The sequence below is a fragment of the Triticum aestivum genome, chromosome 7A (assembly GCF_018294505.1).
Source record: "Triticum aestivum cultivar Chinese Spring chromosome 7A, IWGSC CS RefSeq v2.1, whole genome shotgun sequence".
NCBI lineage: Eukaryota > Viridiplantae > Streptophyta > Magnoliopsida > Poales > Poaceae > Triticum > Triticum aestivum.
This window is the reverse complement of record NC_057812.1, coordinates 78,139,113-78,151,562: the sequence shown is the minus strand read 5'-3', so window position 1 is coordinate 78,151,562 and position 12,450 is coordinate 78,139,113. Positions and strand designations below refer to the sequence as shown.

The 12,450-nt window shown below is 44.7% G+C and overlaps 1 protein-coding gene across 1 annotated transcript; it reads right to left on the bottom strand.

Annotated features, from left to right (window-relative positions):
• Positions 1 to 9,110: 9,110 nt before the first annotated feature.
• Positions 9,111 to 11,469, bottom strand: LOC123152342 (uncharacterized). The gene is made up of 3 exons (XM_044571916.1): positions 10,850 to 11,469; positions 10,372 to 10,666; positions 9,111 to 9,485 (listed from the first exon to the last, which is right to left on the bottom strand). The coding sequence occupies exons 1-3, from the start codon at positions 11,354 to 11,356 to the stop codon at positions 9,445 to 9,447; spliced, it is 843 nt and encodes a 280-aa protein (XP_044427851.1). The 5' UTR covers positions 11,357 to 11,469; the 3' UTR covers positions 9,111 to 9,444.
• Positions 11,470 to 12,450: the final 981 nt, after the last annotated feature.

The following is a 12,450-nucleotide window of genomic DNA, read 5'->3' as shown; positions in this document are numbered from 1 at the left end:
AAATGGCCTTTTTGAAGGCATTGTTTTGAGAGCGTGGAGTTTCTTCAGGGTGAGAACCTATGATCTATGATCGAGCGACAACGACGCTTGTGCACTGTTTCTTTTTTTGGAGGCGTAGCTGTTGGAGAATTTGGACTTCAGGTGTTGTCTTGGTGGTCTTTATACTACTGCTTCAAGGACTAGATCACTATAGTGGGACTTCTCTTTTTTTAGTTTCTTCTTCTTTTGGATGTGTGCATTCATAATGCCATTAGGGTATTGTGTTGTTGCAGAAGCTAAGTGTAATTGGTATCTATGCGATAATAATATATTCCCCTTGTCAAAAAAAGGAAAATCTAAAGAAACTGAATGTTATCTTCCATGTGGTAGACAAAAACTGGAAACCTTGTTCGGAATCGTTCAGCAATCGGTCGGACTCTGTGCGCTTGCTTTCCATTCAACTATTTTATGGAGATGGAAGCATCTCATGGGAGGAAATGCTATCTTCGGTGGAGTCACCTCCTCGCTAGGTTATTTGGCCCGACGGGCGAGCTGTAGCGCTTGCCTCGGTGGGTAGCATCGCTCTGAAACGTCTTGAAGTTTACTCTTCGCAACAACGGGCTCCCTGGCACTACACCCCTCTTCACCTGAAAGGAGTAGTGCACTCCATTGTTTCATCATTTGTACTTCCTCGTCATGCTTCCTACAGTTTTGTCTAACATGCTTGTGATGTGTTCCGACTTTCGACTAGGAACCCTTTTGAAAGTAATTGCGCAACACTATTTAAGCAATTTTATCGATAGTTTTGATGTGACCTTGATGCATCCTAATGTTCACACTAACTTGTTTGACTAGAAGGACATGTTCCGCCAGTTACTATTGCTTATTTATCCATGCATCTTAGGATTTTTTCTTTGGATTGCATGAATTTGAAAACCTTCTTTTGGCTTTGGTACATGAATTTGAAAACCTAGGGATAAAAAACCCGTAGAATTGAGATGTCGCGTATCGTGGAATAACTAATGATTCCGAAGCACAGGAATTGTCCCATAAAAAACACATCGGAATTCTTTGGTTGGTGAACAGGAAACAGACACAAGAATGTTAGAGGATTGATGAAGGGAAGAGAGATAGAGTGTATGTGTATTGTACTTCTCAAAGGAAAATGAAAACGAGGTTTGAGCTCATATTGAAATTACTATGAAATGCAAGGCATATGAAAAGATTCCGTATAAATGTGGTAACCTCAATCCCACAATCCAAAGGGCTTTCGGAGAAAAAATATCCTTAGAATTGAAATCCTCTCAAATTCCGACAAAAACAATACTGATCAAAGAGGTCATTAAGAGATTTGCACATGGAAAGATCATGCAAGACGTTACACCGTGTCTAGTTACTCATCGTTGTGCAAATAAAATCTATATCAGCGAACACTTGTGTCTAATTAATCTTAATTGTTTCTTACAAATACTTAATCTCACTACTAAACAGTGTTTTGTTTGCAGTGCAGATCATATGATCACTAGCAGCCTAAGCTATATAAATGTAGTGCCTTGCACTAACGCTCTATAAGGGCTGGCACCGAAACTTCACAGGAGAAAATAAAAGTGGCCCTAGAGGAGCTGCGTGCTCCCTTGCTCCCTGCTCATAGCCACGAGGAATAATAAATACGGTAGCATTCATTTAGTGAAATATTGTAGCTTCAGAAAACATATAATAAAAACCGTCGAATTATGTGCATCTCCCTCCAACGAACCCATGTTATAAAATGTGGATGGGGTAGCATAGAGCAACATGATACTACCACCTCCCATCGTTCTTTCGTAGTGGAAGGGAAGGAGAGACAAATACTGGTCTTTGGATAGGCTGCAAAGAGCAACTCATGGGACTGGGTGACATGGGGACATACCTACATGCGACCTCGGACTGCTGATCTTCTTCTTTGTCGTTGTTGTGATGAGCTAGTCTCAAAGCATCAACATAGTGCCCTGAACATGGAGGAGACCTACGGATGTGTGGTTATTTGTCTGTTGGGTACCGGGGTGAACCGAAAAAGAGCGTGGTACAGGGACAACCATGCTGTGTGTGACCCTAGTAGCAAGTAGAGGTCTTGCACACAAGACGAGAGCGATTTGAACATGGGCATCCAAGAGACGAAAGTGATCCTCCATTTTCTTATAGCTTGTAGGTGTAGCGTCCTCCATGCCAGGAACAGTCCAACAGCAGTGGACGTCGCGAAACATGCATGGCAGTAGGCCACAAATAGAGCCAGAGTCACCCCGTCGCCGGCAAGTCAAGGGTCAAGGTTTGATTCCAGAAAACGTAGCCTATGCTCTGCCCACTCTGCTATGATGGCTGATAAAAATTGATAAGTGTTGATCAGTATTTTTTATACATTGTTGAAATAAGGCATTGATAATTGACAAATTGGCAAATATTTGGTGATATTTTTTTACGTCTTCATTTGTTGATTCAAACATGATCGATCATAAGGTCTTTTATCACTTTGATCTCACATCTATATATGGAGTAATATATTGGTCAAAACTAGTGCAGTTACCGGAGTACAGATGAAGTGTGACTAACCGCGAGCTCTGCTCCAACCATTTAGCCTAGTCACTACTCACTAACTAGTGTAGAATCGTGCTATTAAGTCCCCTTGTTAGACACCCTAGTCACTAATGTAGGACCCACATACGTTTGTAGTTTGCTCAGTTGTACTATATATATCATCATTTTATCGTTTTTCAATAAGTTTGAGTGTCTTTTTTTATCTAAGATGATTCCTTCAACGTAGCTTTCCAGTGTTCAAAGGTCCTCAAACTATGTTGGGCGCATATGTGCACGATGATTTTGGAGAAAAGAGTAGTGTAGGTTATATTTATTGGTCTCTTTTTCATTTGTATCTTAGCCAATACCAGCTCTTCTGAATGAGTAATAACTATAATTAATTGGCACTAAAGTTCCATAAACAATAGCATGTGTGAACTTCACTCCTACTCGGCTACAAGAAATGTGATCCTCAATAGGAATCATACCCTCCTTGCCCATGGGCACTATAAATAATTAATACATAGCCTTTCGTTGAAGGACAATATTGTTGTTTAAAAAGTGCATCCAGCCAAACTATGTTATAAAGGGTCGATCAAGTGGCATAGAGGAAAGATAATATACCAAAAAGGGTTTCCCCTCGCTTTATATTATAAAGTAAACATCATCCCATACATCTGAGCGAGCCGAACAAACATACGCCACCGCGACACACACCGAACACACCCAAGGCTAGATACAAAGGTGCCGAGCACCACACACCACTTGACTCGGACACAACCAAGCGAACATAATATGAGCTACGAAGAACCACTTGGAGCCACCGAGGGGGTGAGATGGACCATGACGAAGCAAGGACTCCAAGACGGTGCCTCCCAGAAGGGTACGACCACGAATAGCCGTCACCGTCCGATCCGCAGATCAAGTTTTCACCCGGAGCGACACAGGGGGTGGGAGCACCGCAACGGAGCCTTCAAGAAGGATATGACGTCCACGGACGCCGCCACCGACGGCCAAAAACTGGGCAAGTGATGAACCCCGGTGCTCGCACCCCACCGACACACCCCTGCTCCGCCAACCACCCGCAGCCACGTCCCCTGCGAAACCATGGCTGCTCTCCCGCACCTGAGACGCATGCTCCGCCCCCGAACGCCACGCCTCCCGCCGCCAGGGCCGCCACACAACATCCAGACACCCCTAAGACCATCCAAGGAGATCAACTTTGCACCAAAGGGACACCACTGACCGATGAACTGCAGCATACATCCTGCCTTGAACATCGCTGAAGCTGCGACAGCCAACACGCGGCCGAGGAAAGGGGGAGGTGGGGGAGCGAACGCATCCGGACCGGCACACCCCTGTGCCAGTGACGGGGGCCCAAGCACGTCGACGCCACCCATCCCTCCAGCCAGCCTCCCCACTGGACACACGCTTGTGCCGCCCCACCTCGGCGGCCGACGCAGCACGGCGCAAGGCCACCGAGCAGACCTGACCACCGGCAAGGGGGACCCCAAGTACAGCCGCCGAACACCAAGGATACTCACCGGGGAGCCCATCTGCCCTACCGTCGTCGTCCAGCCGGCCGGACGACTGAATCCGACCAGCACGCCCACCAGCCACCACCGCTGCGCCACCACCACCACCAGCCGAGGCCACGGTAGGGGCGGACGCCCGCAGCCCACGCCGTCCGCGGCCCTCGCCGACAGGGCCCATATCTGGCCGGGCGCCGCCACCGGAGCCCTCTGCGCACCACCTCCGCTGCAGCCCCTTCAGGCCGCCGCCCACAACTCGCGTCGCCGCCGCCAGCTGCTGCCACCGTGCCCCGCACGAACGCCGCGTCGCCGCCCGACCCGGAAGCCCGCGCCTGCCGGACCGAGTGGGGGAAGGAGAGGGCCCTGCCGCCGCCAGCACTGGCCGGGCTTTGCCCGCCAGTACGTCGAGGTGGAGGCGAGGGGAGGAAGGCACGGGTAAGGGGGCGCTGGAGGCAGCGCTAGGGTTTTCCCCCCGGGCGCTCGCGGGATGGGTTGTATTTTGAAAGATAATATATACTCCCTCTGTCCGAAAATACTTGTCATCAAAATGAATAAAAAGGATGTATCTAGAACTAAAATACGTCTAGATACATCTCCATTTATCCATTTTGATGACAAGCATTTTCAGACGGAGGGAGTAATAGTTTATGTAAATTGGAAGAGTGGAAGGAAAAAATATAGAAGAATTGTTTTAGACCTCAGTTTGATTGGGAGCAAAATGTTAGCAACTTAAAATCATGGGATTGAGAGAGACCGGGAAGAGATGGTTAAGTTCCTAGATTATGTGACCTTCAACGAGCATTCTTCCCTCGCCATGTTGGTCGTATACAACTACATAAAGTAGACTCTCACTCCAACAATTTCTCTAAGCCCTGGCTATTACCTCATTCTAGTTTATTGCGCTTTACCTTTTGTCTGGTTAGTATATGGTGTTGCTCTCCCACACCAAGAGGGGATGCTAAGTTTTGTTTCACATCCTCTCACTAGTAGAAAAAGGGCCATTTGTCCCGGTTCTAGAGGGCCTTTAGTCCTGGTTCATGTAAGAACCGGGACTAAAGGGTCGTTACGTCCATGTGACCGTTGTCTGGAGCTTCACCTGTAGTTCCGGTTGCTAACACCAACCGGTACTAAAAGTATTTTTACGGTTAAAAATTTGATTTTTTTATATTTTTTTATTTTCAAATTTCTGAATTATTTTCCAATTTAATATCTAATCACCCCTCATCACTGCTCTATTTAATCTTTAATCTCTAATCACCCACATCATTCCAAATCATCTAACTTCCCGGCCAGCACGCTTAACTTTCGGGTTCTATTCCCCCTCGTTTTCAAGTTTGCACTTGTTGTTTTCCTGATAATAGTAAGATGTCAATCCTATTAACCCACAGGAGTTTAGCTTGAGCATGAAGTCACACGTTTCACTGTTTGAGTTTGAAACTATTATTCTAAAAAACAATAATTATTTAGTAACACTAATATTTCTCAAATAAGTAGTTTGCCCAGAGTTTGACCAGATTTGACCAAAATTCAAAAAATTGAAATAATTATTTAGTAACACTAATATTCTTGAATAATTATGTAGTAACACTAATATTTCTTGAATAAGTAGTTTCACCATAGTTTGACCAGATTTGACCAAAACTCAAAAAAATTGTAATAATTATTTAGTAACACTAATACTTCTTGAAAAAGCAGTTTGACCAAAGTTTGACCTGATTTAACCAAAATTCAAACAAAAAAACTAAAATTTGAGCATAACTTTTTTTCCTTTTAGAATTTGAGGATTCTAAAAATTTGCAAACAGGTCGTAGCGGTCAAAATCGGATGCGGATTTTCGTGTTGAACATTTTGATATATTATACGTTTTTTTCGACATCGTATGCAAAAGTTATAGCTGTTTTACTTTTTCATGACACTTTTTTGCAAAACATGTCCAAATTTAAGTTTTTTAATTTTCCTAACTAGTAGATGTAGTAATATAACTACATCTCGAAGAATTTTATTTTTTGAAGTTTTTATCATTTTCTTTTGCTTTTTACAAAACTGAAAAGGCGATCCACAGGGGGGGGGGTAGAGTTTGAAAATGGGACCTTTAGTACCGGTTTAAGACACGAACCTGGACTAAAGGGCATTGCACCCTTTAGTCCCGGTTCGTGTCTCAAACCGGGACTAAAGGTCTAATCTTTAGTCCCGGTTTGAGATACAAACCGGGACTAAAGGGCATCGCACCCTTTAGTCCCGGCTCGTGTGTCAAACCAGGACTAAAGGGCTCATCTGAACCCGGACTAATGCCTTTAGCCGTACGAACCGGGACCAATGCTCACATTAGTCCCGGTTCGTGACTGAACCTGGACTAATGGGCTTATCTGGCCCGAACGAAAGCCCTATTTTCTACTAGTGTCTAGACATAATGAGCATACCTCGCCGGAGGGTGAAGGAGCTCAAGTAATAAAGCAAAAGGTAAATTGCATTTTGGGATAGTTTTTTAATGTAGTTGCAATTAGTATCATGTGGGTTTCAGTGTTAGAACTTTACACTACAAGAACCCCCGCACGATATTTCAGTTTGCACCTGATTTTGATGGTACATAAAACCGTACGTCATGCTTGATGCACCTTGGCTAGTTTATTAGGTGGCAAATCGGCATGTCATGGTTTTTCTTTATCTACTTTGGATTGGAGAGTTCTTTCTATCTCACCCCCTCTATCAAACTAGAAAATATTACTATGAGTTGTCGAAGCGGATGTGGATATTGTTGTTCTCATACATGCAGAACAATTTGAAATTGTAAGGATTTTCATTTCTACTTATGTCTACATATAATCATTGGATGAGATCACGGTAGAATAGTACACCATCTAGAATGCAAGTATTGATATACACTAGCCTACTAAGCTTGATAAGACCCCGATAGGTGGTAACCTTGTTGCTTAGAGTCTAACCTTCATAAAGATGAGCACCAAAAGTTCACAAGAGAAAATACCTGGATAGGAATAACATGATCCCTCTTCATGGCCACCATAAGCATATAAACAATTAATATCATTCAATGGAACATTGTAGTGTACAGAAATTCTTGAAATGCATTCATGCATTTGTACCTAGCCAAACTATATATTATAAAAGCTGAACAGAGTAGCATAACGCAAACATGGTAGTAGCACCTACATTTCTTGTAGAGAGAGAGAGAGAGAGAGAGAGAGAGAGAGAGAGAGAGAGAGAGAGAGAGAGAGAGAGAGAGAGAGTGCAAAGTTGATTAGCATGGTTTCGATCAGACCATTGGGTGGAAGCCAAATAGTAACTTGTGGGACTGTCATGAGGAACTGCTCATGTGTGTGGTCATATTTGTAGCCTTCTCTTTTGCCATTACTTTTTTAGTCATACTAAGTAGCTTGCCTCTCGAGCTTTTTTAAAAGAATTTTATGAACTCAACCAAACCTTTTGATTTGACAGTTGTTCGTATTTCACTGCCATGGCATGTATACATTTAGCATAAGATTCTCAACATGCTGATAGAGTCCCATGTCAAGGTTGTTCAATTAAACATTTGCTTAGAATTGCCTCATCAGGTACCTGACACCGTGCCTGGTAGAAATGGAAATTGTAATCTTTAGAATTTTCTAAACTTTCCATAGAAGAAGGGAATATTTGAGAAACGATACATTATGTTAACCTACATTGGATTCAACTGATACAATACCAGCCTAGTGTAAGGCTGGTGTCTCATCTTGGAAGGAGTACTTCTCCTGACGACCTAGGGTGCCCCTGTAATTTTAATTTGTAACAGTTTCACCCCTGGAAAAAATGTATGTGAGCAAGGACCTACAAACTTGATGCAAAATGTTATGGGCTTTTTGGGGGAAACAAGATCTTGTGAGTTGTATTGTTCTTCTATCTAGATGTCCCATCTTGATGTATCTCTGTTGTATGTGCTCATTTCATATTTGCGTTAAGTAGCTCTAGATAAAGATTATGGACCAATTAATTGAACTTCAGTTTCCTATCCCTAGGGTCCATCACCTCATCATTGGACACTTGTGAGTTGAACATACATTGTGATTCTTGATGACAGATGTACTTTGTCAACACGGGAGAAGATCAATTGTCCCTTTGATGTTACATGTTTTTTGAGTACGAGTACGTGTATAGTCTTCACCCGCTTCTTGATGACACAACAGTCACTTTCCTTTCATCGGTTTCAGTGTCCATATGTTACTTGTTACAGACTTATTACAACAAACACAACAAAAACAGTCATGACAGCAACCCCAAGACCAACTGCAGTGACTCTCCAGGTTGAGCAGACCTTATCCAATAATGGAGACTATCACGGCGAAAAAAAATAAGAGTTCTCTTTTTTAGATACAATAATGTTTTCTTGAAATGTGTGACAGCTTTTCTAAAGCTACAGGGATTTTTCTAAAGTCATGAACAGTTTTAGAAAACTACAAGAACATAAAATGCCTGAACCTTCTTTAATTAGATGGCTTTTTTTATAAATGCTTGAACACTTTAAAATTGCACAACATCCTTTTCACATCTACGTAAACATCTACTCTTATAAAAAGCAGAGTTGGTAATGATGGTGTGCCTGCCATCCTGCAATATAGGCCATCTGATCTATATCTAATAGATAGGAAGGAAACTATAACAATTTACCCGCACTCCTCTCCATATTTGTAGATAAGGCCTTCCCTCGTTCATCCTTTTCTCCCATAAGATCTTGACGTTCCGTGCAACGCACGGGCATATTGCTAGTTATTTTAAAAATGAATGTGCACTTCTTAAATTATACGGATATTTTTTTAATGTGTGAACACTTCTCGATTTACACGGATATTTTTTTAAAACCATAAGCACTTCTTAAAATATTCGCTACTGTAGTGCAAACTCTTGTCAGCCTTCGGACTGCTTGCGATCTAAAGTACTGCCGATGCACAGGAAAATGCAGCAAGTTGAGAGGTTTCAGTCAAAATAGAAACTCATTTTCTGCTATAGTACTGAAACTTTAGGCGGCACAGCTAAACTGAAGTGCTCAACTCATATGTGTACAATGCTTCATATAAGAGAAACGAAGCTGGCAACGTTGAAGTAGTGGCCATAATAAGAGCGCAAACATTACAGAATAACGTCATCGCATCAAACATTACAGAGCTCAAACAGTTTCTCAATACTATAACCGTGATGCCAACGCAACTAGGTTTTCTACTGTCAGGAGAACAAACATTACAGAGCTAGCAGGAACACAGGAACTGCTGGGTTTCCCTGAACCCTGTCTAACTGCAAAAAAGTTCCGGATTCACATGCCGTCGTGACCGAGGTGGCGACACTCTGAAGAAGTGAACTGTGAAGCGACGGTCAGGAGTCCTGCTCTGGTCTTTCTCTACACTGCATCGACATCCGGGCACCGCAGCTCCGCGTGGGCTGAACAGAATTTAGAAGGAACAGTGAGGATTCACAATAAATCTTATATTGCTAAAACAGGTTCAAGTGACAAGATCTAATAAATCTTATATTGCTAAAACAGGTTCAGGGAACAGTGAGGAGGTCAAGGTTAGGCATAATCATATCACAAACTCACAATAATCTGATATTGCTAACACATGTCAAGTAACCTGAAACAATGTAATGTGCATGCAGAAACTAATTAATTTCCATGTAGTGTTTTGTGGGATACAGCCTGAATCTTCTTTCTGAACTACAATTGGCTAAATCCTATAGATATCAGTATCTTCTATCTATGTGAAGCTCAACTGATTTTGGCTTTACAAGTTCCAAGAGTGTGAATATGTAACAACAAACTAAGCTTCAGACTACACAGGCAGATTAGTCCAACAGCCACAATGCAAATACAACAGTTCTAACTACAGCCGATTCGCAGCAGTTTTAGTAAACTGTTTTTCTTTCTGAATTACAATTGGTTTTCAAGTTCCAAAGTGTGAATATGCAACAACCAACTAAGCTTCAGACCACAATGTAAATACTCCCTCCGTAAACTAATATAAGAGCGTTTAGAAAATTACTTTAGTAATCTAAACATTCTTATATTAGTTTACAGAGGAAGTACAACAGTTCTAACTGAAGCAGATTGGCAGATTAGTCCTAACTGAAGCAGATTAGCGGCAGTACTAACTGAAGCAAATTAGTCCTAACTGAAGCTTCAGACCACAATGTAAATACAACAGTTCTAACTGAAGCAGATTAACAGCAGTTTCAGGAAACTGTTTTTCAGACTCTAACAATTTCAGTACGAGCAGCAGTTCTAACCGAAGACAAGTAAGAAGTTGGGGACATGGAGAGGGCCTCTCACCTGGCGTCCCGGCCTCGATGACGACGATGTGGAGGTTGTGGCGGCTGCGGGGCAGGTCGACGACGAGTGGCGTAAGCCGCCCGAAAGCACCTGCTTCGACGCACACGACGAGTTTGGAGACGTCCATGACGGCACGCAGCCGGCGGATCAGCTTCTTTCTCAGGCGGAACACGGACCTCCCCCTGAACTTGAACGAGCCACGGGTGATGCGGCTCCCGTCGGCGAGCTCCCGCACGTACAGGATCATCCGCGGCGGCAACACGGCGGTGACTATTCCGGTTCCGGGGAAGGGATGCTGCAGTTGAGTCGCAAAGGAGAGGACCATCATCAGATCAAAGAACTCGAGAATGCGATCAGGAATTGGAGATGCCAAAGAATTGCTCCCAGGCGAATGAAATTCGGACGCATGTTAACAACATCCAAGAACCCAATTCGCGCAAATTCGGGGAGAATCAAGAAGCGGGCATGGCGGACTCACCCAAATCGGACGTGGAAGGGGAGGCAAGCCATCCCTGGCGGGGATGAGCTCCACGAACCAGTGCAAGTGCATCATCGTGCTGACGTTGTTGATGTCGTCGATGCCGTCGACGCTGACGCCGTTGTTCCGGCTGAGGTACCTCTTGTTGGCGCGGAGGCAGCGGCCGGCGACGTCGCGGAGCACGACGTAGTTCTCGGACTCGGCCCAAACGGCATGCCACTTGATGGCCTCCATGTGCCGACGGTCGTAGTCGCACTGCACAGTGCGGAAGCCGCGCTGGCCGGGCGGCGCCCGCGCGTGCGTGGCGGCGAGGTAGCGGCCGTAGGCGGCGCTGTAGAGGAGCAGCTGCGGGCCGTCGCGGTGGTAGATGTGCACGGACCATACCGCGTTCATCGACGCGCCGCGCCTGGGGAGGGAGACGCCATGGCCGTCCTCGTCGGCGTGCAGGTACGTGCCGTGCACGCGACTCCGCAGCCGCACGTGCTCGCCGTCCTGAAACCAGTCCATCGCTCGCCGACGCTGGAGCGCGGGAGAGCGGAGGCGCTGGGTGCTGCTCGGTGGAGAGAGGCGGGGATGATGGGTTCTTGGTTTCTTGGAGCTCCGGCGAGGGGAAGTGAAAGCTGTTGGTCGCGACGGTTACGTCGGGCGCCAAGGCCGAGTATTTCAAGGTGGTCTGACGCCGTCGCCGTGCTCAGCTTTCGGCAGTAGGTGGGCTATTGGGCCGTGGCCTAAGGAAATACGATTGGCACAGTCCAATCGTCCACAACCACAACGCAACGCTTTCTTTGTCTCAAAAAACAAAACACTGCTCTGTTTCGCCCTAAAAAAACACTGCTCTGTTTCAAAAAAAGCATGTAGAGTATGTGTTCTCAATGTCAAATCTGTCATGGCGTTGTGGTGATTGATGATGCAGAGCCAGTGATGTTTTGGACTAATGACTTATGTTCGATGGATGGTCAGTGATGCTTGTCGTAGTGGCAATGACACCATTGGTTCTGCCAAGTTTGTCTTTGTGTCTAATGTCATCTTCGATCATTTAGTGGAATTAACCTTCTTTCTCCTAGCTCAATGACGAATGAGCATTTTGGTGGCTTACCTTGCAAAGAGAGCTTCCTAGCATCTAGATTTTTTCACCTTTTGTAGTGGGTTACTTGTGAGGACCCTCGGAGACATTTCAAGTTAGTCAAACATGCACATATTTGATCTTCTACTCTATCAAAATGCAGTGAATTGCACAAAACCACCACATTAGCATATAGGTTTGCAGAAAACACTCTTTTATGAATTTAGGCCAGAAACCACTAATTTTTGGTCTAATCTTTTGCAAAAAATACTGATCAGTCTATTTGGACATTTTAACTGCGATTATGACATGTGGGCCCACCATTTGCTGACGTGGCGTAGCATTCATTAGACAAGGTACTTTTTGCTAAAAACTCCACCCTCTCTGGAAAAATCTCCCTAAGAAACTCCCTCACTCCTGAGATCTAGGGCGTGCTCGTCCTCGCCCTCGTGGTCCACGGGATCCAGGGCACCGGGGAAAGCAGTGGCGCAGCGACGCAGCACGGCCCCTCGTCGCCGGCAACCCCAAGCCAGCAGCG

What these genes read in the sequence shown, in the direction of transcription:
- LOC123152342 (XM_044571916.1), bottom strand. Translation starts at nt 11,356, where the DNA reads ATGGACTGGTTTCAGGACGGCGAGCACGTGCGGCTGCGGAGTCGCGTG. An exon ending in CCCTTCCACGTCCGATTTGG is followed by an intron (nt 10,667 to 10,849) that starts GTGAGTCCGCCA and finishes ACTCAACTGCAG; the next exon opens with CATCCCTTCCCCGGAACCGG. An exon ending in CATCGAGGCCGGGACGCCAG is followed by an intron (nt 9,486 to 10,371) that starts GTGAGAGGCCCT and finishes AATTCTGTTCAG; the next exon opens with CCCACGCGGAGCTGCGGTGC.